Below are 27,499 nucleotides of genomic sequence, written 5' to 3'. Positions count from 1 at the left end.
AGACATACCAATATGGTAAAAGACCCCACAGATACAGCCATCTTCCACAAGTCACCACAGATACATACTATGAGACATGATAGATACACCAACCTTCTACCAGACAGCACATACTCTAACTTCCCCCAAACACTACCACAGATACATCAACCTTCCACCAGACACCATATAGATTACCAAAAATACTACCAGACATCATAAAGATACAAAAACCTTCCACCAGATACCACAAATATATCAACTGTCTATTCGAAACAGGAGACACACAAACCTTCGACTCTACACCAAATAGATACATTAAAACACTACCAGACACCACAGATACACCAATCTTCCACAATACATCACAGACATACCAGCCTTCCTCCAGACACTATACAGACATACCAACTTTGTACCCAACAACACACAATTAAACCAACCCACTAACAGACACCAAAAATGTACCAATCTTCCACAATACACAACTGATACACCAACCTTTTACTAGATACCACAGATACACCTGTGTTTCACCAGACACCACATAGATACACCAAGCTTCTACCAAACACAAACCTCCCATCAGAAACCATAGATATAACAACCTTCCACCAGACATCACAGACACTCCAAACTTTTACTAGACACCACCACAGATACAACATACTACCAGACACCACAGACAAACCACCATTCCAGGAGGCACACAGACAAACCAACCTTCTACCATATACCACCTAGATACAGCATCATACTAACAAACACTACTCAGATAACACCATTCTTCAACCACACACCAACAGAGATACACCAACATCCTACCACACAGCACAGATACACGAACATTCTACTAGAAAACACATATATCAACCTTCAGCCAATACCACACATACACACCAACCAACCTTCAACCAGACACCACAGAAACACCAGCATTCCTCCAGACGGCACAAAGATAAACCAAGATACTATAAGACACCATACAGATTCACTATCATCTACAGACAACAAAGATATACCAACCTTCCACCAGACACCACAGAAACACCAGTCTTCTGCCAGGCACTACAGATACACCAATGTTCAGCAGACACCACACAGATACTCCAACCTTTTACTAGACAGGAACTAGTCACCCCAATCTTTTGGAACTCTATCCCTCAGCCTGTTAGGAATGCCTTTGGAATAAGTGGCTAGAGTGATGTGAAGGGCGGTGGGTGTGGTACATATAACCAGAAATTGCAGTACTTGGCTGAATTCATATTTGGGTTAAACTTGAAGAAAACATCTCAACCAAAATAAAAGAATTGTGTTGAATATTGTTGAAGAGAAAAAGCACCAGAGTCTAAATCATGCATCTGTAAACATAGCATTTTATTAACGAAATGTTTACACCTCTCCTGACATAAATCTTGTAGTGATGGAGCATGCCATACTCTATAAAAGCATACAATACAAGTCAAGCTGAAGAAACTCTGTTCCAAAGGATGCCAGATTTACCATCTGCAAACAGGTCACAAAAGAAAAATCTTACAACGAGAAGGAAAAGGCGGAGTTTCCTTTCTTCAACGTTTACAAACAAAACATAGACTTAGGCCCAGCCTAAGGTCAGACTGCAAAAATGGTCATCAAACATCCATACAGGCTTGTGAAGCCACGGCTTTTCATTCAGGCGTTTAGAGTGTTACCAGGCTTGGGAAACCAGGAACAATTCGATTTTCATACAGATGCTATTAAAAAAGGCACAGGGCGCTACTCCTTCCACTGGGTCTTGACAAGGGGTGGCACTCTCAGGAGCAGAAAGGATTGCTGGTACAGGGCTTAGGTTTTCTTTCCTTCAAACTTTGTGCAGCTGATTCTCCAGTCCACCACCCTATCACCCACAACAGATCCCATTCCGTCATTCAGTTGTGTTTGCCTTGCAGGCTCATGCTGCCTACTGCCCTTTTGGAAGTCCTGGGGGCTCTTTACCCCACAGGGAAGGGCATACCATACATGCCAAGATTGCTGGGGCAGGGTGCCTGAGGGAGAGCCCACAGAAAATGAGAGTAAGGCAAGAATTCAGTGTCAATCATAAGGAAAACAGGCCATAATTTCTGAAGGTCAGAGCAGTGATGGATGATGGTATAAGTGACTTGTGATGTAAAATGATGGAAAGACTGAGTGGGACATTAAAAAAAAAAAAAAAGATCCTTCCCAGGGCAATAAAGTTATGTCTACAGAACACAACCAATGGTTTAAAAACAGAGCCGCATCAGCTGCTGATGACCCAGCTGCCACTCATCATCCCCCACCAATCTAACTGGTCTCTCTGACATCGTGGGGGAATGACCCAAGTTGAGAAAATTTCCTGACCATGTAGTAACAACAAAAAGGGATTTGGGGGGCGGGGGCTCCATCCTTGCTTCCAAGCTTTTCCAAGGGGTGAAATGGATAATTGAAGTGTAAATGCCAAGTGTTAATGGTGGTCAAACAATGTTAAGACAAGCCCTAAAAGCAAACAGTATAATGGGCAGAGTCTGGCAGTGATCTGGAGCTGGCGAGCATGGGGAGGACTCCAGGCTGGCTGAGCAAGTAATTGAAGCCCAGCTTTGTGGAGCAGTGGATGAAGCACACACTGGGTTTTAGATGCTTTGGGGGCCTCCTTGACAATGTTACAGTTAGTTCTATGTAAAGATGAATCCCTTCAGTGGACTGCCGTCCACAACCTGCCTCTAAACACTATCAAGTTCCTGAATCAAGAAGTGGCATGAGGAAAGCAGCAGGCCATTTCTACTGTGCGATTAAGGAGGACATTAAGACCCACGCTTGAAAACTGTCAATTAAAGAAGGCTCTAAAAAAGTCATTACTGTCTTAGACTCCCCATTAATTGGGAGACAGAGCTTGGCACTTAAGTCGTGTCTGTGGAGACCTACCCGGGTTTTTGCTTGTTGTAATTATGCAGCATTTTGATGAGGCACTGGGCACCATAAAATGAACTCACAGCAAATTAAAACATTTTTTTCCTGCAAGTTTTTTGGACATTATGGTTTCAATCTTACCATCTACTATTTATATATTCTAATCTTGCTATCTAAAACGTTCAACATAATGAAAGGAATCGATGGAAGGTCTGAGATTCTATTTTATTAAACTTCTGAATCCTTTTGTTTTGAAGCCAAAAATATTCTAGCACATCTCTAATTGATTACCCTCCGAGAGGAAAGAACACAGATATTAGTTATTTCTGATGGTACAGACCATCAAATTAAACTTGATCTATGCTGGTGGAAGTCCTAGCTCCAGATAGTAAATCACTCCTACATGCTCGGAGCATTCTGAAGGACGAGCTGAGAAATACAGTGATTCCAAGCTCTATTCATTTGCCCTTCTCAGCATGTCTAATGAACTTCATCAGTGTAGGCCCCTCACTCATCACCTTCTGAGGTGCAGAAGGAAGGCTCCTGAGAAGGGTAATACCCTTCTAATATATTTTAGAGCTTCATTTGCACATAAAACAGGACAAATGCCCTGGAATTCCATTAACATTTCTTGCAAATCAGATAATCAGATTGCCTGGTTTTCTATCTCTGGACATGACTTCTGCCGTCACAGGAAATCTGTCGCGGTCATTCTTTTAAGTCTCAGGCTAAATTCTACCTGACTCTCCTTTTCCTAAACTGCACAGTGCTCTGTTTGTCTTCTAGATAATGTACTGCACAGAACATTTTTTAAACATTATGACACGTGTGTGTGTGTGTGTGTGTGTGTGTGTGTGTGTGTGTGTGTGTGTAGTGTGGGAGGACATGTGGAGATCAGAGGACGACCTGTGGCATTCTTCTCCTTCTACTATGTGGGTTCCAGGGATTGACTTGTGTCATCAGCCTTAGCAGCAAGTGCCTTTACCTGCCGAGCTAGCTCATCAACCTCATTAAAAAAAAAAAAAAAAATCAAAATCATTCATGGGTTGTCTTAAACCAACATCTTTTATCATCAACCCCCCCCCCCCATGAAGGCATAGTTAACAGCTTGAATCTTAAAAGTATATCCCATTTCTTCCTTAAAAACTGATAAAATCAAACAATGAACAAAAATTGTGCTGCTTGTCCCTTCAAAATAAATTTAAGTAAGAACTTACAAGGGATTCCATAACCACTCTGCCCTCACCCGAATCAGGCTGAAGAGCCTGGTAAGTTCTGTGATCCAAGCCACCTGTCTGGCTGAAGCACGACTGGCGGTTAGAGAAGAGCTAAGGGTTCCCAGCTACCTTTCCTCAGGAGGATTCTCTCCTGACTCCTGCAGGGTCTTGCAGACACATGGGTGGCTAAGGCTAGTTGCAGAGATCACATAGTCTGAGGGTCCACATGTCACAGTCTCTGAATGAATAGGTGAGAAATGTTGAACGGAACCCCATTAGCCTCTTTTGCAATAGAAAAGACAGAAGGCAACGAACCATTGCCTTTTGGGACATGGAGGCCTATATACTGACACGCAGTGTACCCCAAACTGAACCCACCCACTCAAACATGGGAACCTTGAAATACAGCAGCAGACCCTTGGGTTTGGCAGCCCCCTGGGTGCCGGGTGACAGCAACCTACAGAACACTCTCAGCTGTATATCTTAAGAGCTTTAAAAGTCCTCAAACCCACTTTCCCCCTGGAGACAAGGAACAGATGTAAGACTTATAGATTAAATGTGGGTCACTGTCAGCCCCCATCACATATTTAACAATCCAGAGAACAGCTAATCTTCACAATGATACTGGCCTCTTGATATAACCATGTCTCTCATAAGAAAATCTTGATCCTTTGACCTGGGTAGGCATCCAAGGAAGAGGAGCACAATGAGAAGAGGTGGGCACTTCAAATATCATCATAAATGGGGAACAAGGACCCAGGTTATTTTAAAAGGAATAAATCTCCCGACTGCCATGTACAGTGCTTGTCTTGGCTGAAGCTGACAAGCAGGCAATGGAATTTCATTGGGAACCAGAAGGGCTTGCAGTTGGTATTTCTCTCCAATCACTTCTCACAGAGTTTACACTGAAGGACACTTAATCAGACTCTCACTTTATGTTCTTCTAATCACCAAATGATAGTTAATTAGTTATCACAGAATCAGAAAAACACTTATGTAAAAGAAGAGATCGAGAGACCAGTGGCTCCTAGGATTGGACACCTGCAAGGAGCTTATTTCAATTTCTCTGAAAGAAATCAATACACACTGGCAGTTAATTAAAGATCTTGCCCCTTCTGTTCAGTCTTCAAAGTTTTTAAAAATGGCCCTGCATCATTTGGAACCAAATTTTTTTTTGGGGGGGAGGAACAATGTCTCAATGCCTTTGGAGTCTGGCTATTTCTCTTAAGAAACAACCAGGAGACAATGTGGTCAGAATAAAGCACTATGTCTGCCTACATTTTAATATACATTTTATAGGAAGAAAGAACATGGAGACCTCCCTGTGTTCACTGACCATGGAGTGTGGGCCCAGCTGCAATGCACTGCCATTGAGCAGTACACGCCACCACAGGCAGGGCAGCCCCTTCATTTCTTGGGCAGACTGGAGTCATGCTGCTCAATCTGTTGGGAAGACATGCAGCCATGGCCAGAGCCACTCCCTTCATGTGGTATGAGGGAATCAGCTAGAGAAGTCACATGTGCCACAGGAGAGCAGTCACTGCATGCCCCACGACTTCCAGAATGTACTGGACTGTTCAGGTCATGAATTTATACCATCTTTTGGTGAAATGAGACAGAAAGGGTCTCACATGGGCAGCCTCGTCCACATGAGCTGAGCAGTGCTGTTTCCTGCAGGTGTATGTCAAGTGGTATCAAGCCACTGCAGGTGGAAGCAGCTCAGTCTTGGGAAATCACAGGATTTTCTCCTGTGTGAGAATTTAATGCTGTGCAGGAGGCTCAGGAATGAGGTGACACTGAGTCCACACGAGGCGCTCCCAGTCTGACTTGAGTAAGAGTAAACAACTGAGACGCTCACGAGGCCTCACCCAGGTCTGTGTCATCTGGGCTGCCCTTTTGCTAAAACCTCTCCATGTGAAGCATGTATGGGAGGGCGCAAAGTAGTAACAGTTGTTTTGAAAAGTTTTGACTGTTCAGTTAAGGACAGCTCTGAAAACACAATTTGGTTTGAGATTCAAGCTGTTTCATTTCCTATTTAATCTTGTAAATTTCCTTCCCTCACAATACTTGGGCTGGAAGGGTGCCAAATTAGACCAGGAACAAATTTCCAGCAGTTTCACTTGGGGGCTTTATTTTTAGATTATATTAAGAACCTCATTAGGCTCCTGAGGGAAAAGAGTGCAAAGCACTAGTAGAGGCAAGAGAGAATAAAGGAGGTGAGGCGAACTGGCTGTTATATGCAAAGCACTGTCAACAGAGTTGGTCTGAGCTCCCTACTGCTAAGGCCAGGTGAGTGCTGGGTGCTAGGCTCTCACTTGCCCCCAGGCTAGCAAGGACTGGTCGGCTTGTCACGGAGACATGTGTCTTTATTACCATTTCCAGATGGGATGCAGAAGGGCAAGGGGAGGAGGAAGGAGCTGTGAGCTAAGTGCTCCATGCTTTTGCACAAGGTGAATGCGCTTCAAAATCTCCTGTGGACTGGCTGAAAAATGAGTGGGTGCATGACTAAATGGAGTACTAAATGTGGAATTCAAAAGTTATTAATGTATTTACATAATTTATAATTTTAAGTAATGTTCTCATAAATATAGACTACAAATGTACATATGCTAGGCAGCACACATTTGTTTTTGTTTTTTCCACCAAATACCTGGACCAAAAACCAAAAAAATCATTTCCTTTGTTCTTTCTCTCTTCCTTTTAAAGCACTGCTCATCTCAACTGGCTCCAGGTAGCATCTCTACACCATCACCTGGACCATGAGAGCTTACTGAGAAAGGTAACGATAAAACTAATGTGTGGTGACACATACAGGGTCCGAAGGAAACCCGAGGTGAACCAGGCCGCCGCCGCCGTGGTGTTAATTTACTGTGTATGAAAGTGCTTGAGAGATGGTGGAAACTGTTCCAGGGCCAACCGTCCCTCCACTTGTGATCATTTTCCACATCTTAAATGATGCGACTCTGACACTAACAACAAGGACCAAGGAGATGGCCATCTCCACAGCGTTTTCCCTTAAGATCCATAAAAGTGCTTGTTTCCCTTTACAAATGATACACGACATCCTGATTACAAAAGTACCTGCAGTTCAGTCCTACCATCCATACATCAGATGCTCCTTTCAGCTAGTCAGCAGCCAAGGATGTGGTCCCTTTGCACATCAGAGTCCGCGACACAAGTCTGCAGTTAGAAACACCTGCTGCAGTCTTCCAAGAGTACCCAACAGCCAGTTCCTCTGAGTCCTTTTTGCATGAAGAAGACTCCAGGGCACGAGGCAGCTGCCAATGGCAGTGACTGGCCCTCCTGCAACATCCAGGACCACTTGCTTCTTCATTAGTGTGGGGCCCCGAGTCGTCAGCAGCAGCTTCGCTTTGGCTCCGATGGCTGTCTTCGGAGTTTGAAGCCCTTGCCGCCAGACGGCGGGTTGGCATCTGTGGATGGAATTCTTCGGCCTACACCAAAGAGAGAAGAGAGGGAAGGAGAGGAGGCACAAGCTTTGATTTCCTAACCTGTTCCTTCTCATACACAATTTTAGCAAAGCAACATGTCAGTTTCATTGAGGTAAGACAAGGAAGATGACAGGGACAGAGTGGGCCTATTCACAGTGACCCAGCATCACCTAACCCTGATTCTACAAGACACCTGTCACAGTGAACAAACACTGCTATGGCACCAGAAGTCACCAGTCTTTTAGATGTCACTAGTTCTTAAACTAATATCTTCTATTCCAGGATCCAAATAAGAATAAACAGCATTTAGTAAGCTTTTTAAATACAAAAATTAGACTAAAAACATTTTCTCTTGAGCCAGTAAACAAACACACCTAAGAACAAAAACAAAAGACAACCAACAAGCTTGGTTTCATGTCTCATGGCAGAAGTCATCACAGGCATGTGGACACTCCCAGATGTACTCAGCTCCTTTGCCCTCAGGATGGTCCCTCACAGAACACAGTGGGCTGCTGTGTCTCTGAATGGTTGAGCATCTGCACTGTCTCTAGCGATCATCATCAATCCCCAGGATGTCAGTGTTTTGAGCAACTGTGTGTGTGTGGGGACTAAGAAACTGGAATAGAGGAGCCAGGGCACTGTTCCACTCCTGAGCGTGTATCTGTCACATGCAAACTCCCAGTGACTACCTACCGCAATTTAGCTTTTGACAGAGCTGCCAAGTTGCTCTCAGAAGAGGCTGTGGCATTTTATCATCGACAACAACGTAGGAGAGGGACAGGCTTCACTTTACTGCTCTGTGAGGTTAATGTCAATTTTGAGAAAAGCTTCAATCACCATCCACCCACCTGGCTGACATGGCTCAAGGCTGCTTCTTGTACAAAGGCATTCCTGCCCTCCTCCTCCTGCTCTATTCTAACCCTCACATATCACAAAACACCAAGACATCAGCAACATGCTGGACTTGTTTTCTGTGTGACTGGCATCCTCGTACGAGACTGGGCCCTCCAATCTTGCCTGTTTTCTGCTCTGGCACCCTCTGATCTCTGTGGCATAGCATTAGGCAGAGAAAGGCTTTCTGTCTGCTTGTTTAAAGAGGGAATTAACAGACAGGAACATCTGACATCAGCAAGGCTGAGAGAAAAATTCCTGACAATCCTCTGGGTGTGGCTGCAGAATCTTGAGGGCTCCCCACCATGGGCGGTAACCTGTGTAGACAGCACACAGTGTGACTTCCACATGGACTGTCCAAATGTGCTGTGAATAAATCACCAATGTAGTTAAGGCTCTCCAAGACCCGTGTTATTATGGTTTTCTCAATAAACGGAAACTGAAATATAGCTGGTACCACAGAGGCAATTGTGAAATGTGACAGAAGATTTTCAAATGGGACAAAGTGATTTAGAAGAAAGCAGGAGACAGCTTGATGGTCTGGGCACGACCAATGGTTTCTTAAGCAGGAACTATGATGAGTATAAAGGAAAGTGAGTACAAAGGGACTCTGGGTAAGGTTAAGAAGCTCAGTCCATTGAAGAATTGGTTCAGAAATCAAAGTCAAATCTAAGGGAAGATATTTCCAACACACATAACCAACCAGGGACTGGACATCCAGAGTGAAGTACAAGTCATTAGGAAGGGGGGTGGTGACTCGGTAGAGGCAGGCAAGAGATTAAGAACTCTGAAGAAGAGGATGCCAGCTACTGTCCAGGTGGAAATCTGTATGCGGACAGGCGCTCAGCTTCAAAGCAGACACGGAGATTCAGACCCTGCCTCTCCCACAGACTGACAGGGAAGAAATCTTGTACACCACTGCTGTGGGCAGCAGCTGGCACAAGTACAACTTTGCAAACTGTTTGGCAGTAAAGTCACAGTGAACACATGCAAACCTAATGACCCAGCCATTTTTCTCTTGGGCACAGAGATACTGAGCAAAAAATGCATCCAGATGTTCCCCAGAGGACACAGGATGTTCATACAGCAGTCTGAAATTGCCCTAAGTTGGAAACAACTGCCCAATGTCTGTCAACAACAGAAGGGACAATTATACAGTAAACAGTATCCATTTCTTCATTTTCCAACTTTGTGATCTGACACTAACATACACTAGCATTGTGAATGCGTCTTTTGCAGCTGTATGGGATGTACAGACAATTTAAACATGTGATATAGAGTAGCAGCCAGACACAGAAGAGTAAATAGGGTGGTCAGTTGGCAGAATGCCTGCTTAGCATATGTGAGTTCAATTCCCAGCACCGAACAGGCAGGGTGGCGCCAGTATATTCTAGGGTGAGAAGGGAGAGAAAGGAGGTCATCCAAATCATGCTCGTCATCAGTCACAGAAGATGGAGACGGGAGGACAAGAGAGGAAACAGAGTAATAGAGTGCTGCCACAGCATTTAATCTCAGCACGGGGGAAGCAGAAGCAGCAGATTTCTGAGTTCAAGGCCATATTGGCCTACAAATAGAGTTCCAGGGCAGCCTGGACTACATAGTGATAGCTTGTCTCAAAAAATAAAACAAGGGGGCTGGAGAGACAGCTCAGTGGTTAAGAGCATTGCCTGATCTTCCAAAGGTCCTGAGTTCAATTCCCAGCCACCACATGGTAGCTCACAACCATCTGTAATGAGGTCTGGCACCCTCTTCTGGCCTGCAGACATACACACAGACAGAATATTGTATACATAATAAATAAATATTTTAAAAAAATAAAAAATAAAACAAACAAAAGCACCCGAAGTCGGCTATCAGGATGGGTTACCCATGGGGTGGCAGCAGCTGCACTTCCCGGAGTGTAGAGCACAGGCTTTGTTCTTTCTGAGACAACCTGGGAGTACCTCTGTGCTTCTGAAACTGCCCTTTCCTATATGCACATTATGCTTCAACCCAAGGTTCGTGTCTAGGCATAAGTTACTGACAATACTCACTGAACAAAAAATAAAGATGATTTCTAACTCTGTCTGGTTTCCATCTCTGTGGTCATGTTCAATTCTTCTCAGTTACAAGTATGCACTAGGTCTCTGCAGTGCTGGCAATGTCAGGGAAGTCACTATCACAGCGCTGCACCCTGTTTGTGTACATTCTGGCATAAGGATTTGTTGCTCGTAAACCTGTTTATTTTTAAAATTGCTATGGTACAGAGAAAGAACCCACAACAAAACCAATAGTCTCAACACACGGCACACTGTCCTGACAGACCTGGCTACCTGTTAGCTATGAGCACCATGTCTACCCCTGGAATGAAGAGAAATGCTTGAGTCTGCCATGGACTCTGAAAAGGTTTAAATTAGTGGTCAACCGAAACAATGGAACACATGCATAAAAACCCAGATCTCTGAGCATCTAACCCATCACAGTACTAGATGTGTGGACTCAGACTTGTCAATTCTCGAACTTTGGAGGCTGAGGAAGGGGACTGCTGTGAGGTCAAACCTGGGCTATAGAGTGAGACTCTGAGCCCCTGCCTCATAAAGGAAATACAAAATGAGAACAAAGCATGCCTAATCTCTAGAACCCAGGGTGACCCCAACTACTGCAACTGATTGGTCCAGCCCATGGGGGACCACTTCTGCTCCCTTTGGGCAGTCCCTGAATGGATCTGGGGGGGGTCTTGTAATTCATGACTTTCACCTTCACCAAGGTCAAGAGCTCTTATAGCTTCTAGCTACTTTGGATTTCAACCTAAGGGCAGTTAATAAATGCTTGGATGGGTGCTCCCTTCATTTGGGAGCTGACTATGCTCTGTGAAAGCAAGTTATTTAGCTTGAGGCCCGTACTGTCAGGCCTCAGCCCCCATCCCACTGCCTCAGAGTCCTTCATCAGGCCTCAGCTTCCAACTCTCTTCCCCAGAGGGGCTTTCTTGGACACCTTGCACACACATGCTTACATCTATCTCATTGCTTTCTTCATGTCTCTTATTATTATGTGAAATGATCCTATTTATCTGGAGTTCACTGCCTGACTCGCTCAACAGAACAAGCATTCTAGGAGAGCAAGGGCTGTGTCTATCTTCTTTAGACTGGCTCCCTTGAGTCTGGAACAGTTCCCAATAAATATTTTGATGAATCTGAATGAAATGAATAAACACAGAACCAATCTGCAGAGAATCCCAAAGGTACCAAGCAGCTTATCTCACCCACTGTCAACATGCTAACACTCTGAAGGAGGAGAAGGGGAGTGGGCTGACCCTTCCCTTGCCAAGGACTAAGTTTGTGGGTTTTCTTACAGACAGACAATACCCACATTGCATCCCCCTTGAGCTATTTTTTTCTCTTCTAGAAATCTTTATTATTTTTAATCCTGTGTATATCTGTGTATAGCCATGAACAAACAAGTTCAGCTGAGTTCAGAGGCTGGAAGTGTTGGGCCCCCTGGGGCAGGGAATCCCAGTGTGGTGCCGGGAATGCACTCAGGTCCTCTGGAAGAACAGTGTATGCTCCTCCTTGCTAAGCCGACTCTCCAGATTATTCTGTTCATTTCTGATGGCCTTGGATGAACAACGTTTACAAGAGGAGAGAGGAAAGCAGTTTTGACACTGAGAGGCATCCTTTCTGGAAAGGCACTATCTACCAAGCAACATCTCTCCAGAAACCCCACTGCAACAGAGACTCTGGCTGTCCTCATCTGCTCAAATCTCCTTTCAACGACACAATCTCAGAGACTACTTCAAACAAGTTGGGTTCTAACCAAAAAGAAAATTCTGTTTTTGTTTGCCCTGAACAGAGGAAACCCCCAAAATGCAGGGATACTTACTAATTTCTATAAAGAGTTCATTTATGTTTATTGCATTTTTTGCGCTGGTCTCTACAAAGATGGCATGAATGGAATCAGCGTAGTCCTTAGCATCTCTCTCCATGACTTCTCTGGAAGGCAACAATTGCTAATCAGAGGGTCTGTCCCTTAAGACCTTCCCCTCACCCCACCCCTACAGAAGGATCATCCATGGCATGAGCCCAGACAGTCCTTCCAGTTACATGATTTTTGTGACAAGGTTTTCTCCAACCCCTAGATTAAAAAGCCCTCCCCCTCAACAAAACAAGGTCCCTGCTCTGGGAATCAAATGTGTGGTGCACTGAAACAACCAATAAAATGCACTTTTTGTATTCTATTACTCTGTGTCATAGCAGCCTGAGAGGCAATGATCTCAGATAATGTCATATGTGATACCACTAAGGTTTGAGTAAATTACACGCCTGTCTACATGTAATATAATTAACTCCAAATGTCTTTAGTCTTCATTTTAGCTTGAAACTTCAGGGCCAACCACATAACACAAGACATTTTTCAATGTCAAAGATAAAATAAAAGCTAGACTCTTACCATGGATGTGGCTCATTAGAAAAAGAACATGTAATCGGTATGGGAATCTCTTGTCTAATAACTCACCTGACGTCGGTAAGATCGCATTTGTTCCCAGCAATGGCAACAACAATGCTAGGGGGGCCATGCTGGCGGAGCTCTCTCACCCAGTTCTTGAGCGTTGAAAACGTCTCCTGCAACATGAAAGGAGAGTAGCTAGAGGCCTGAGCAATAAATGATGGTGTCTAAGAATAAATGAATAAAAAGTCTTACTTCTTTTGTGATGTCATAAACGATGATAGCTGCTGCTGACCCTCGATAGTACATCGGTGCCAATGCACGAAACTGCAGAGGGGAAAGAAGCAATGAAACTGCGACAGCCAGTTAAGGATGTCCTCTTAGCAGACTTTGAAGTCCATTATCCCTGCACAAAAGGTAATCTTTCTCTGAAGTCACAGAAGATGACATAATGCTTCAGAGCAAACAAACCTGTAATTACTAAAGGCCAAGACTGATGGTAGTGCTGGAATGTCCCAGAAGATAGTCTAGAAAACAGCTTTACAGGAATTGAATATGGGACTATAAACAATTGTTTCAGCTAAGAAAGCTTTTTAATTGAACTCAATATTATATTCCCCAAATTCATTTGTTTAATAGTCTTTTAAACTTTGGTTTCCCAAACTAAGGAGATAAAAACACTGCTATAGCCATAGCGGTCGAGGATACCACAGGAAGGCACACACAATTAACTAATCTGAGATCATAAGGGCTCACAGAGACTGAACGGACAACCAGGGAGACTGACCTTGGCACTCTGTATATATGTTATAGCGGTGTAGCTTGATCCTCTGTGGGACTAACAGTGGCAGCAGGGTTGTCTCTTTTAATGGCTTTTGGGACCCTACTCCTCATACTGGGTCATCTTGGCCAGTCTTAACACATGGGGAGGTACTTAGTCTTACTGCAACTTGATATGCCATGTTTTATTGATACTCATAGGAGACCTGCCCTTGTCTGGATGGAGAAAGAAGAGGGGGTTTGGGAGTAGGAGTGGGGTGGGGTGAGAGGGTCTGGGAGGGGAGGATGGGGAGGCTGCTGCCGGGCTGTAAAATAAATAGATGAATTAAAAAACAAAACAACCCCCCGCCCCGAACCCACTGCTGTAAACAGTTTTTCTAGACATGAATGCACATTTGAATTTACTAGAGTGAGTGTGCAACTTGCTTTTCTGACATCTGCATGCATATGTCTCACTGCATTCCAAGTGTCATATTGCAAGCAGTTTCTGCTTCCTCTCCCCACACACTAGAGAGGGACTTAGGGAAAGGCTTACCCTCAGGCCATTTCCTTGGAGGAGTTTGGGATAGAAAATGTGAAGCTCTTTCCTCAGTCAAATCAGGGTCTTGGCCAAATGTTCTAGTGTGGCTTCCCCCCATCAAGTGTCATGTCTTCATCTTATACCCTGACTTTGAAATCTAGTACCCAAGAGTGATACAAAGTTCCTGTACTGTATCCTGATCCCTTTGCAGTGGTTGGCTGGCAGATACTATCCTCAGAGAGCACGGGGTATACATGAGAATACATACAGCCTGCTTGTGACACTCGAATGTCTGAGTTCACAGTCAACCTTCTGATAAAGTAGTGATATTCTAACTGGAACGTCCATGAGGGAAGACGTCATGACTGCTAGGGCCTGGAATGGATCTCATGCACTACAGCATAACCAAGAGCTACAAGCCAGTTCAGTCCTTTCTGCCCGACACACATTTAAATTGTTGGACTGACTTACACAGTGAAAGAGAATGAGACAGTGGCATGTAGGTAGAACTAGGATCAAGGCCTTAGCTGCCTCACTATGGATGTACTTGTGGTGGCAACCTCCTTTAGAGGGTCATTTCTTTCTCTACAGTTTTGTAAGGAGAAATTCACACCAAGAAAAGCAGATTGCAAGTCTATAATGTGTAAGCCAACAAATGTAAATCCCCTTGTACATCACAAAGACAAAGCATTTCTGTCAACACAGACAATTCCCAAGATCTCTAACCTTGATAATACTTGCCCTCGAGTCCATCTGCAGATGGAACACAGCCACAGTATTGTTTTTTTCCCTTTGTGCTTATAATCTGCATAGAATACCCTTTTCTATTCTCCTATTTTCTCTTCTCTGTAGAGGTGTGTACATTTCTTTAAGCACCATTGCTAAGGTCTGTCACGTGGCAGTTCTGCCACCTCTGCCTGCTCAGTGGGGTGCTTGGTCCTTTCACAACTAAGAAAATACGCTGTGTCTGGACACAGGTCTAGGGCTTTGCTGCAAATTTGTTCAAAATTTAAAAAATGCTCATCCTTCCTTTCTTCCTTTCTCTGCAGTGACTAAGTTTTAGTACCCCTAACTGGTTTCAAATTCCTGATGTTGCCAAGGATAACCTTAAACTGCTGACACTCCCATCTCAATCTCCTGAGTGAAGGGCTCCTGGCTTATGTAGTGCTGGGAATCAAACTCTGGGTTTACTGGGCCTGGTCCCAGCCCCCTTCTCCTAGCTTTTTACTATACTTTTATGCATTATTTATTAGGTGGTTGTTCTTACAAATACGATATAAGTTTTTTTCTTAATACACTTCTAATTTAAATGTATTAAATGTATGCTTCCTATAAAACATCAGAATCTTAAGTGAATCTAACCTTGCCTATTAGAACCTTATATAAATTTAACCTTGTCTACTTCACCATTCTTTGGCTGCTGTTGCTAAATGCTTGAAATGCACAAACTGCTGAGTGAAATAACCAGAGTTGAGAAGAAAAAAAAATATGCTCTTTACCCTCTATCACCTGTACTGCTTATTCTTTCTTTCTCTCTTTTTTTCAAGACAGGGTTTCTCTGTAGCTTTGGTGCCTGACCTGGAACTAGCTCTTGTAGACCAGGCTAGCCTTGAACTCACAGAGATCTTCTTGCCTCTGCCTCCCGAGTGCTGGGATTAAAGGCGTGCGCCACCACTGCTCAGTTCATTATTTATTTCTGTAGGATATGAGTGGCCACTCTGACTGTTACTACTGAACTCTCTGCTTCCACTTTTTCTAAGACTACTTTGATTTTGTATCTGGAAAACGATCTAGGCAGACTGACTTGTTTGCATGCCCACAGCATGCTAAAGAGTCTGTCTATTGGCCTGCCTCACTGCTTCTGTAAGAAGTCACCCCATTCCTACTGTTCTCCTGTATACAATATATCTCTGGCTATTTGAGGATTTTTCTTGTCATCTTTACTTTTTGGCAGTTTAACTAGGGTCCTAGTTGTACTTAAAGATTTACTGAAACTCTTAGATTTGAGAGTAGATGTCTCATTAAACACTGGAAGAGTTCAGTCATCAATTACGGAAATATTGTCTTTAACCTGTACCCCTTCTTCATTCCTTCTGGGTGCCAGCTCTGTTTTACTCGGCCAACTATATCCACAGGCTGTTGAGACTTTTCTGGCTTCTCCTCCTCTGGTTCCCAAATGATCTGTTGTACTGTCCACTCAGTCACCTTTGCTTCCTGACAGCGTGGCTTTCAATCTTGGTATTTTCATCATATACTTCATGAACCTCCTTTCTGCATAAGCTTCCCATCTGTAGTCAATCTGCCATTCTTTGAACCTTTGGACATACTTAAAGGTATATTTTAAATTCTATGGCTGTATATTTTCATCGCAGGGTCATCCTCTGTTCTCATTTCTCCATATATGTAACAATTACAATGGCACTCTGGCCATGTCTCCCACACTGCCGTTTTGAAGAGCGGTAACTCTTATCACTTCAGCTGATTTTGTGCACTGCTAGGATGGCTCTATGTGGGTTGGTTCCAGGACATTGTCTCTCCTCTGACTAAGATGCTTCATCAAAATGCATCACATCAAGGAGTTAATCAACACCCTCTAATGTGGCAGACTGGGTTTAAACTCCAGTGCTGCTGTAAGAAGCACCAGTGAGTCTCTGCTCAGTCTGGTCATCCTGCTGATTTCTGTTGGGTTTTGCAATGTCCTCTCTGCATATTCACTTAGGCATGAGTGGGGCTTCTCAAAAGACATGAGGGTTCTCTTTTCTGGGATGTGTCTTCCCAGGCTTTGTTGATCTTGTCTAGTGCCCTAGCACTCTCAGACAACATCTTTCTGTATCGTAATCTTAGAGACTTTTTTTTTTTTTTTTGAGACAGGGTTTCTCTGTGTAACTTTGGCTGGCCTCAAACTCAGAGATCCACCTGCCTCTGCCTCCCAAGTGCTGGGACTAAAGGCATGCGCCGCCACCACCCGGCATAAAGATATTTTCTGCTCAGCTCCTTGCTACTCTGTGGCACATTCTAACTGGGCGTGCCTGTGAGGCCTGGATTATGACCTTGCGATGCTGCTTCAGCCTTAGTTACTAGTTGTTTGGCAGCACTTTCAAAAGGCTACTTGTACAGTCTCATCCAACATTTACAAGCCAGGGTGGCCATTCTGGGTGACACCCCTGATACTGACTTGGAAAGTCTCCCATATTGTTCTGGTGAAGAAAGAAGATGGACACATAAGAAGAATCCAAATATGTCATCACATCTGTACCTCAAATCTGGCTCTAGATTAGGGGACAGCAATCATTCGCTGTTGAGGACCAGACAAGAAATAGCTTTAGCTCTGTGGCCCTCTGTTTTGTGTTATAGTATTATTGTATTTTTGGACCAGGATTACTGTAGAGTAAAGCACAGACAAAAATGAACAGATAAGCATGCCCACGTTCCAATAAAACTTTATTTATAAGAGCGGATGGTTGGTTCTGGCAGTCCCAGCTCTGGATGCTCTTAAGCTGTCCTTGTCCCAATTTAAGCACTAACAACAACTGCTTATTATGAACACTGCGAGAACTGATAAGACTTCATGCTGTTCTGACCTTTGTGGAACAGTAAGGCAGAACAAGTACAGGAAAACACAGGGTTGTAAAATGGTTGTTAGAGGTGTGGCTGAGAAGCCTTCTAGACTGTCATACAGTTAGGAGGCACTGGGAATGCTGCGCTGCACTTATGATGTGCATTCATGGTAGCCATCTGTTTATCTGCTGTGGGGCTGTCTTGACACACCCCAGGTGTCTTAGTGAAGGGTAAGTGGGACAAACAGTGACAAGATGAGCTCACTCAAATTGCAAATAGTGGAGAAGGGACTCACAAGTGCTCAATCTTAAGAAAATATATTTAATCATGAAAACAAGTTCATTTAATCTGGCATTTGAGAAACCCAGGTTTATCTTTACAGCAGAAGCTGATTTTTAGAGGAGTCTGAGTCAGTGAGGAAACAGCCTGGGGAGATGCTTCTGCTCAAAATGGAGGAGAGCACATGGGACCTTTCATTTCACAGTGGACTCTCGTGGGCCTCACAGAGGCAGTCGCTTTGAAAAAACATTTGAGAGCTCCAGTCTGCTTTCCTGGGTGCTTTTTAACCCTTTGATATACAAACCATTGTCTTCTCAGCACTTTTTTCCTTTGACTGTAACAAGCTCCCCAGTCAGGCACTCACATTCCATTCAATTCTTACTTGCTTCCATCAACTTAGTGAAATCACTTTGCGATCATTGGAAACTTGTCAGAAAACCCCTCTTTCAGAACTACACATGGCAAGAGATGTGAGGGTCAAATGGAGAGGACGTTTGTTCAGTTCATCAAAAAGCCTTTCCATTCTGCAATGGTTTTGGGTCCCTACCACAAAACTCTACCCTACAGAGCGCTAAGCAATAAACACACTACCATAGACACTTATCACTGGAGTCATGCACTACCCACAGTGGGCAGAGAGGCTCTGTCCTTATCTGTCAGAAGAGGGGGTTACCAACCAGTCAACTAAGTACAAACATCAATGCCATGTGCCAAGGGCTGGAGCACATGCAAAGGCAGTCCCTGCCCCTGAAAGAGGACACAGTCTAAATGGAAGATACAAAAGTAAGAAAATCGGTGACAAACCCATGGCCAAGGGCAAGCAAAGACTGAAAGACACAGTTCATTTGCTGTCACCCAGCTAACCCTTGGGCATTAGTTTGCCTTTGGGTACTGTGCCAACACTGGGACTACAGCAGTAAGCAAGATACTGCAGGCCTAACTCTTGACATTTACATCTTGGTTGGTAGAAGTTGCCAATAAAGGTAGACAGATAAGCAGACATTACTACTTATAAATGAGCATCTTGAAAATAAATACTGACAAGGATAGAGAATGAACCAGACCCTGCTCAGGTACAGGGAGGTAGGGAAGCCCTAAGGAATGACATTTAGCCTGAGGCCAAAAGCTGGTAAGGAGCCTATGAGTGATAGAGGGGAATGCCAGTGAGAAGAGTCAGTACATGTGAAGGTCTGATGGCAGGTATGCATATAAGGACCTGCATGGAGGCCAGCATGTAGGGAGAAGAGTGGAGCAGAACACATGGGCACAGATAGAGGTGAGGGTCAGCAAGAAGACAGCAGAGTCTGATCAATGTTCTCTACAGTGTCTGGGTTCTCGGAGTAGTGATATAGGTCAGAACTGGGAGGAGAAAAACAAGGGCCGCAGAACACTTGAGAGACAGTGAAGGCAGCTGAAGCCAGGCGAGTGGAGAGCCAAAGAACTGAATGGCCACCAGAGCTGTCAGGAAGAACACAAGACGACCTCTAGATCTGAGTGTAAGAAGCACAACTTTATGGCAACGGGTGATTAGGACAGCTCCTCTCAGGTAGTAGAGGGTAGGTTCCAAAGCCTGGATAGTTATTGGGCCAAATATGGGAAGACAGACAAGAGAATGTAGAGCTGTATGCTACACTGGAGAAGAATGCATGTTTACAGCTCCAGAGCAGACTGGCAGGAGGAGGTGGAGTGGTGTCTAGCTATAGCTCCCATACAGAGCCTAGAAGATCTAGCTCTAAATGAATGGGCAAATCCTTGAATGAACCCTAAAATCTGGACCCCTGGGCATGTCCTTCTGCACAATGACAACTGGCCACACCCCGTCTTCCTCTCTTGATTCTCTTCCTGTTTCAGGGTCTCCTGGTCAAGGGTCCTGTCCTTGGCCTAAACTTTGAGCATCACCTGCCCAGCTCTGGGCTGCAAGATGGTACTTCAGTCAAGGAAGGCCAGATTGCACAACAGAGCAGCACTCTGTGCTGAAGAACCAATTGGAAGTGGGCAAGTAAGAGGCAGGCAAAGCAGACAACAGTCCTCAGGCTCCTGTGACCACTTGAGGGAGGCTCATGCCTAAGCATTCGTTCTATTTTCATGGTACAAACAAGTCACATGATAATCACATGCTGTGATAATCGCAGCATGTGAGCATCAAATATATCTGAAGGGTAATAGAAACCTGGGGTCCAAGAGAAGGGCACATCTATCACTACTAGGGAAAGTCCATGTGTTTGGCTAACAGCACAGTCCCAGGGCAGTGTGTAGATCCATCCGTAGGACTTGGGGAAGAGTGCTTCTGCATGATGGAAGAGTGATGGTTACAAAGGGACCCACTGTCCTAACTCCCAATTCTAGATGCACACAGGCCACCAACAAAAGGGTGGCAGCTCTCATAAGTGACACACAGCATTCAAAACTAAAGGTAGCAAGCAGCAAGGCTGAGGCACATGACCTCTGCTCAGATGTGCACCCTAGCCTGGTGCTCTTCCATCGGTCAGGCTCTACCTGTTGTTCTAGATAGAGTGTGATGACAAACTATTTTTCCTGATCCCCTCTGCTGCACTTTGAAGAGGCGAGGACAGAATTGCGCATCTGTCAGGCACTCTGTTTGCATAGAATCATTTGAAAACAAAATGAAGTTGTAGCTGAATAATGTGATGACTGCTGCAGGACCTCATCAGGGAAACTGGACTTAGTGCCAGAATGCTATCAGGCTGAGGGCGTGCTTCTGTTTCTGCTCCCTATTCCTTGTCTATTCCCATAACTCCCCAGTTCCCACCTTGTGCTACAGACAGGCTCCCTGTCAGGCACTTAAGAGCCTGTTGCAAGGCACTGCATTAGCTAATCTGTCCACTTAAACCTAAAGTTTATATGCTGTAAAGTTCCCTCTTTAGCTTTTAAAAGGCGGCTATAAATGAGCTGTGCTTAATTCTCCCTTTCTACCACTAATTCTTTTACATCTTTACTAGAGGACAGAGCCCCAAATCACATACTCTGCTCAAGGAACTTTATCAGGCCTGTTAGTCAGCATTTACTTTAAGACACTAAAAAGTATAAAAACGCCCTCAGTGCCCATTATCACTTTCTCCATCAGTGGACTTTGTGGCTCTAATTGAAAAGAAAAAGGCTGGCCCACGCAGATGGAAGCAAATGCGTCTCTGGTGCACAGAAGTGAGGAATGGTGGACGACAGGGATGCTGACAGTTTAGTTGGAGCTGTAATTTGGTTTGGGCCTCAGAAAAACATAGTAAATTAAAGAGTGACTTACTCGTTCTTGTCCAGCTGTATCCCAGATTAGGAATTTATGTAGCTCATTTTGGTACTGGACAGTCTTGGTCATAAAAGATGCCCTATAAAGAGAGACCTAAATGATCAGAACACAGTCATTTAACACCCGTGTCCAGCCCCAATTGGAATCATCACTTAGATTTGCACTCAGACTCCCAGTTCCCCACTACATCCTCACCAGGTCTCTCTGGAGTATTCAGGGATGGTCAGACGCTGGCTGCAGCTTCTGTCAAAATAAAGTATTAGGCACATCTGCCTGACAGAAGAGGAAGCCTGAGTTCCACATCAAAGAACTGAGATCCAGTAAGCTTCCCTTGTAAAACTCACGGCGCTGTCACTCACACAGGTGGGTGTCACAGGAAAGCTTTCTTTAAAATAAGGCTTATTTTATCACTGTGTACCCACGCACTCTTACCTGCTGAACCATTTCACTGGCCCCACGAGAAAGCAGTCTAAAGACCACCATGCTCAGGAACCTGTGCACTAGTCAAAGCAACTCAGACCATTTTGAGTTTCTCTTCCAGTTCTCAAACCACGTGCCACATAAATAGCCAAGTAAGAACCAGGGTAACACTGGAGTTCATAGAATTATGATGCCAAAACAAAAGAGGACAAGGATGGCTTCTGGGACAGCTGAATCAAGGTGACAGTGACCTCTGTACTGGATGATCACTGCTTCTGGAACATAAACTTCTCACCTGATGCTCAGCGTCTGCCATGGGACAGACATTTCCCAACCGGTTACACTCCGTTTCTGCTATTTGGGGGCCTTAGGCATTTTGAAGGACTGTGAAACTACCAGGTGCCTGTGTGTTTCTGAGAAGCCCCAAGGCCACAGCACAAACCTGCCTCTCTCAAGTTCTGGGGTGCAGGCCTGGCTCCGGTGTTGCTTTCTGTCTTCTGTGGAGATTCTTGTCTTTCCACTTTGCTTCAAAGGACTCAGAAATGGCCCTTTGGGGTAAACAACCAAGTTGTGTATTTTTAAAAGGTGTGTTTGTTTCCCTTTGTAGCCTAGGCTAGCCTTGAAATCACAATCCTGCCTTAGTTTCTGAGAGTTGAGATTTAGGTATGAGTCAGCATGCCAAGCCCGAGTTGTACTCTTAAACTACACCCCAATCACTGCAATCTAGACAATGAACTCAATGGGTAGACATTCTCAGACATGCGAGAGAGCCTTAATCAGAGGTGATCTTCAAGAGAGTGCATTAAGAGGACTTCTGGAAGAATACTGAGCTCCTCAAGAATCAGAATTCTTAGAAACACTTATGTAAATTCATGGCCCAGCAGGCAGCCTCCCAAATGGCTGTTAGGGATGGAGAGTGAGAAGCAAGACCTGGCTACTGTGGGTGCCATCTGCTCCATGGAGCCCCAGGGAAAAGCTTTGTGGTAAAGGTTCTTTATAAAGTTCAAGTGTAAGGAGCTTTTGGAGAGTCACTTTGACTAAATCAGGGTGTGCAACAGGATTCCTCACTTCGGAAAGATCTGGCAGTCAGAAGCCACAGTATTGGAGAAGACGAAGAGAGAAGACAGGTCTATACAGGTGTTATTGGTCAGAGGCAGCTCAGGAAATGTTCAGTCAAAACTCTCCAACATGTCCTCAAAGATTGCCACTCAGTTCTCATCAACTGCACTGTGGTGTTACATGAGCATGACATCAAGTGGAGCAGACAGACGGTGACTGGAGGACAGAGAGGCCAGGCTGTACTCCTGGTGGACAGAAAGCTGAGGAAGGAAGATGCAGGGATCAAAAGTTGTTTCCTTAAGCTCAGAACTCATGCCAAGTCCAGCCTGCCTCCAACCAGTTTCCTTTAATGAAAACAGGCTTCCATGAGTAAGAGAACACAAACACAGTAATGAGGTCTGCAGTGACTAAAAAGAAGCCCCAGCACCCACACAGCTCTCACTGTACATCCTCCCAGGCTACCCACAGCTCTTCCTCTGTAGCAGGACACTGTCTGCAGCTTTTCTTTGCTGTCCTGGAACTTAGCCAACAATTACTGTGGTTGCCCACAGACTACTTGGCAGTCCATTACACACACACACACACACACACACACACACACACACACCATTACAGCATAAAGAACAAGTGTCACTCATACGTAGAGGCAGATAAGGCTCTGCTCTAGCTTGGCCAGAATGCAGCAGAAGGAAGTGGTGCAGCAGGGCAGGAGTGCCTTGTTGAGGGTCCTACCTGCCTTGTGCTCAGTTACCAGCCTCAACTCCTGTACTAGCTGCAGGGGTCAAGCAAAACCTGCGATTGCTGCAGACACTCATTCTGCTCCCCCACTACAGTGGCCTTTGCAGTTCATTAGGAAGAAGTCATAGTACCGTATGGGGTTTGTCTGTTGCTCTCTCATGGGTTGAACCAGGAGCCTCTTCCAACCTCCTAGTCCCAGTCTGTCACTCTCTCACCTCTCCTCCCTTGAGCTCCATCATGGTCTCTCTACTTTATAGCACCAAGCATCGCATACCTGTTCACTGTAAGAGAGTGAAATACTGATTGACCTCAAATCACTTCATCCCTGATACACAGGTTTGGTTTCCTCCTGTAGTAGCAGTACTACAGATCAGAGTCAGACTTGGGAGTAACACTACCTGCTGCTTCTCTCAGTAGTCCTTGCTAGGTTCTGGCTAGCACTAGGACAGAGGTTGTCTACCAGACTCAACCATAATTTCCTGCCAAAGCTATAGTGCTGTCTACTGAGGACAGCACTTTTCAAAATTGAACTAACAACAGACGCACATTATCACAGAACACAAGTGTCTAACCCCACATTGGTCCCAACTTCTAAGTTGTCAGTCACAGACACCAAACCTTCCTTTAACACCATGTGATTATACCTGTCTTTTATTAACTTGCATCCAATTTTGTAGTAGAGTTGTCTGGCTCTTCATTTTATATTTAATCTACATCCAAACCTTGGCCCCTGAAATAAATTCATATATTGGACCCCTAATCTTGGGGTGACTTTACTCCAATTATCTGCCACCATTACTTCAACTCTAGGATCACTCCTTTAATGTTCAAGTTAAATGATCCAGAGGGTATGACAGCTTCAGTGTCTTGCATTTGAAAAACAGGCACTGGCTCCCTGCCATTCAAAGGATACATTTCTATTTCCCAGCCTGCCATTTACTTGTCTGAGAACCTTATTTTTCACTACTAAACTGTCTCTCTTCAGTCTGCCTAGGCAGATCTTATTACCTCTTTAATCTAAAATCCCTACTAGCATTATTTCCTAAAGCTAGAACGCCTTTCATATGCTTCTCCATTTTTCATGACATTCTAAAAATATGACTCTCACGCACATCAAGCAGTCACGATCTTTGGTCAGAGTACGAGTTCCCAATGAAAATACTTGCTACAAGGTGTTTTAAAATCGTCTCTTCTTTAACTTCAGCAACTTGTTTAGCTCTCCTGGAATACTGCTGTGCAATGACATCATCGCAGACTGCCTCCCTTGAGACCTTTCTGGGCTCCTGAGGTGCAGTCACCCCCCACTGTGCATTCTGAAGATGAACAACTCAGTACATCTTTAAATGAACAAAAGGCCATAACTTGGATCTCAAGGTTAAATGTGCCGATGACACACTGCCAGGCACAAACCAAAATGGACGTGAAGAGACAAACACAGATGACCCTTATAGGTCCTCTAACAGAGACAGCAAAGGTCTTGGGAAGGTGTAGGGCAGTGCAAAGACCGTTTGGGGCTCTGAGAATTTGCTGAACAGAGAGAACATCTGTCTAGGGTAAAGTCTTTAAAGCCTAGATGTTGTTGCCTGGGCATGGTGGTGCATGCTTATAATCTGGGAGACTAAGATGGGAAGGGAGTATCCACAAGTTCCGTGAATGTACATACATCCTCCAGTGATAGACCTCTCACCATTTCCCTTTACTCATCATCTGAGCCTAGCCATGCATAAAGACTAGCTGGCCACACTATCGCTGCCACCCATTCACATCAGCAGGCACACAAAAGGTTGTTCTCTAGGGTCATGTTAAATCCACACAAGCTCTTTATATTCTCTACCTTGGTCACATATTCAAAATAAATATTGAAAATCTAAGAAAATATTTATTTAAACAGAAAAATATCGAAAGAGTTTTGCTTCTCCTTTCCTATAACTTTAAGAATAACTTATAACCCTTTCACATCATAAACAAAAAAATCAACAATAACAACAAAACTAGCTGCTTCAGCTAAGAGTTGACTGCTGTCATATCCTCTTCCTATCTGTTCATGTGTAAACCTATTTAGCTGGACTGTGAGCTTTTGGATTGTGAGCCTTCATCATCACTGCTCAGGACAGAGCCATAAATGGGACTGCTGGGATCCAAGGGCAGCCAGTAGGATCCCAGATGTCTTTTCCAACACCTGGGCTTCCAAAGTCTTGTACAAACACTAACTGGTAGGCAAAAGGGGTAACCACATCACTGCCTCTGAGAAACCCAATTGAGAGGGCTGGTCCCAGGGACAGAAATGTACAAGACAGCTGTTCTTGAGATATTCACACCAAGGCTCTCTACAAGAGCAACCATGAAGGGCCAGGGCCAGAGAAGGTGATGTGAAGATGGAAGGAGAGAATACAGTGATGGGCCTTGAAGATGGCAGAGGAGGCAACAAGGCATCGTAGTCACTAGAAACTGTAATAGGCAAGACAACAGGCTCTCCCCTCAGAACCTAGAAGGAAGCAGCATGGCCGACACCCTGAGCTTAGAGTTAGGGAAAGCTGATTTGGGACCTCTGATCTCCTGGACTAGAGGTGAAAACACCTGTGTTCTTCAAGGTGCTGCAGTGATTGGTCACAACAGCTGGGGGAGACGAACACATGCAGACTTTCTGAAGAGTAAGGGAAGTTGTTCCTGGAAGTCAAGGAGGGACAGTGTAGATAGTGGAAAGAGCAAGTTCATATCATAGAGAGCAAACTTGGGCCAAAGTAGAGCACTAAGAACACAGCAGCAGCCCTGCCTGAGCTGGGCTAGACAGGGTGGGGTGGGTTCCGTGTTAGGAGGCCACAGAGAAGGCTCTGGGCAGGAAGGCACTGGGGATGAGGGCATTCTGTGAGCTAGTGCCCCTCTACAGAGGTATCTTTCTGCCGTGGTCGCACTCTGTACTACTGATGAGGGCACATACTAACAAACTACTCCCTCTTCTGAAACCAAGCTATGCCTAAGCATGGTGTTGGTAAAATCAAGTACTTGCAGGTTTCGTAGATGAACTTCACTTATTGTTTATCTGTGTGTATGATCTGAACTCAGCTGCATGCACTGCTTAGAAAATGAGAGCTAGGATTGGTCACATGACAAAAGAGCAGTGCTAGCTAATGTCCTTAGAGTGGACCATGGTGTGGGTGACGGATCTCACAGGGCGGAGACACAAGTGAGCTTGAGATATAGTTGCTAGGGCTGGGGAGATGGCTCAGAAGGTAGGAGTACTGGCTGCTCTTCCAGAGGACCAGGGTTCAGCTACTAGCACCTCCATGGTAGTTCCCAAACCATCTCTAAGTCTAGTTCCAAGGGATCTCCTGAACTCCACTAGGTTTGCACATATGATACATATAAACTCAGGTAAGCACAAACATATACACATAGTTTATTTTTTAAAGAATACATACAGGACAGAAGGAGAACAAGGGAAGGAAGACTAAGAGGCCTTTGCAATGATCCTGGACAAAGATGGGCAAGCTTAATAGGAAGAAGGGGTAGTTGGAGACTGATATCCAAAAGTCACAGGGCTTTGACTGGGGTGAGGACAGGAGCAGTCTCAGTAAGTCTGAGGCAGGTTTTCATGTGCTTAGGCACATATGCGATGAAATATTTCAGCAATTTCCAAATTGTAATTGTGGTGCTCAGGTTTCTGATAGAATACTGATATGCTTCAGTACCTCCTATGTACAAACTCCTCCTACTGCTTCTCAGGCCAGCTGCATCCTCTCCTGGAAACTCAACTTGATCAGCTTCCTCAGAAGTACTGCAGGTTTATAGGAGTATAAGATAGTCTCTACCAAACCCTCCTTATTTTTGAAACACTGATAGTAATACTTCAGGCTGATCTTTTTTCCCTTCTACACTGCACCCACCTCACCCAATAGATTATGAATATGTGTATTCAAGTTGCATCACTGTACTTAATACGATCAGAACAGCCCCAGTGAACAGTGTCACGGGTGTTAACTGTAGTTTGAAATTTACAGGTGCTATCTGTAGGACAGAGTCC

At 44.6% G+C, this 27,499-nt stretch overlaps 1 protein-coding gene across 2 annotated transcripts in view; it reads right to left on the bottom strand.

Annotated features, from left to right (window-relative positions):
* Positions 1–1,335: 1,335 nt before the first annotated feature.
* Positions 1,336–27,499, bottom strand: part of Rab22a (RAB22A, member RAS oncogene family) — a 48,002-nt gene continuing 21,838 nt past the window's right edge. The window contains exons 3-8 of one of the 2 annotated variants that reach the window (XM_050152943.1): positions 21,457–21,504; positions 21,259–21,340; positions 13,118–13,189; positions 12,932–13,038; positions 12,299–12,408; positions 1,336–7,552 (exon numbers count right to left, since the gene is read on the bottom strand). In XM_050152943.1, the coding sequence (XP_050008900.1) occupies positions 7,455–7,552; positions 12,299–12,408; positions 12,932–13,038; positions 13,118–13,189; positions 21,259–21,340; positions 21,457–21,504 (517 nt within the window). In that variant the 3' untranslated portion in view covers positions 1,336–7,454. The remainder of the gene's footprint in view (positions 7,553–12,298; positions 12,409–12,931; positions 13,039–13,117; positions 13,190–21,258; positions 21,341–21,456; positions 21,505–27,499) is intronic. The other variant, XM_050152944.1, reaches the window with a different exon arrangement.

Source organism: Alexandromys fortis, unplaced genomic scaffold (genome assembly GCF_014885135.2).
Source record: "Alexandromys fortis isolate MF-2015 unplaced genomic scaffold, M_Fortis_MF-2015_v1.1 scaffold_81, whole genome shotgun sequence".
Classification (NCBI taxonomy): Eukaryota; Metazoa; Chordata; class Mammalia; order Rodentia; family Cricetidae; genus Alexandromys; species Alexandromys fortis.
This window is presented reverse-complemented; position numbering and strand designations above follow the sequence as displayed.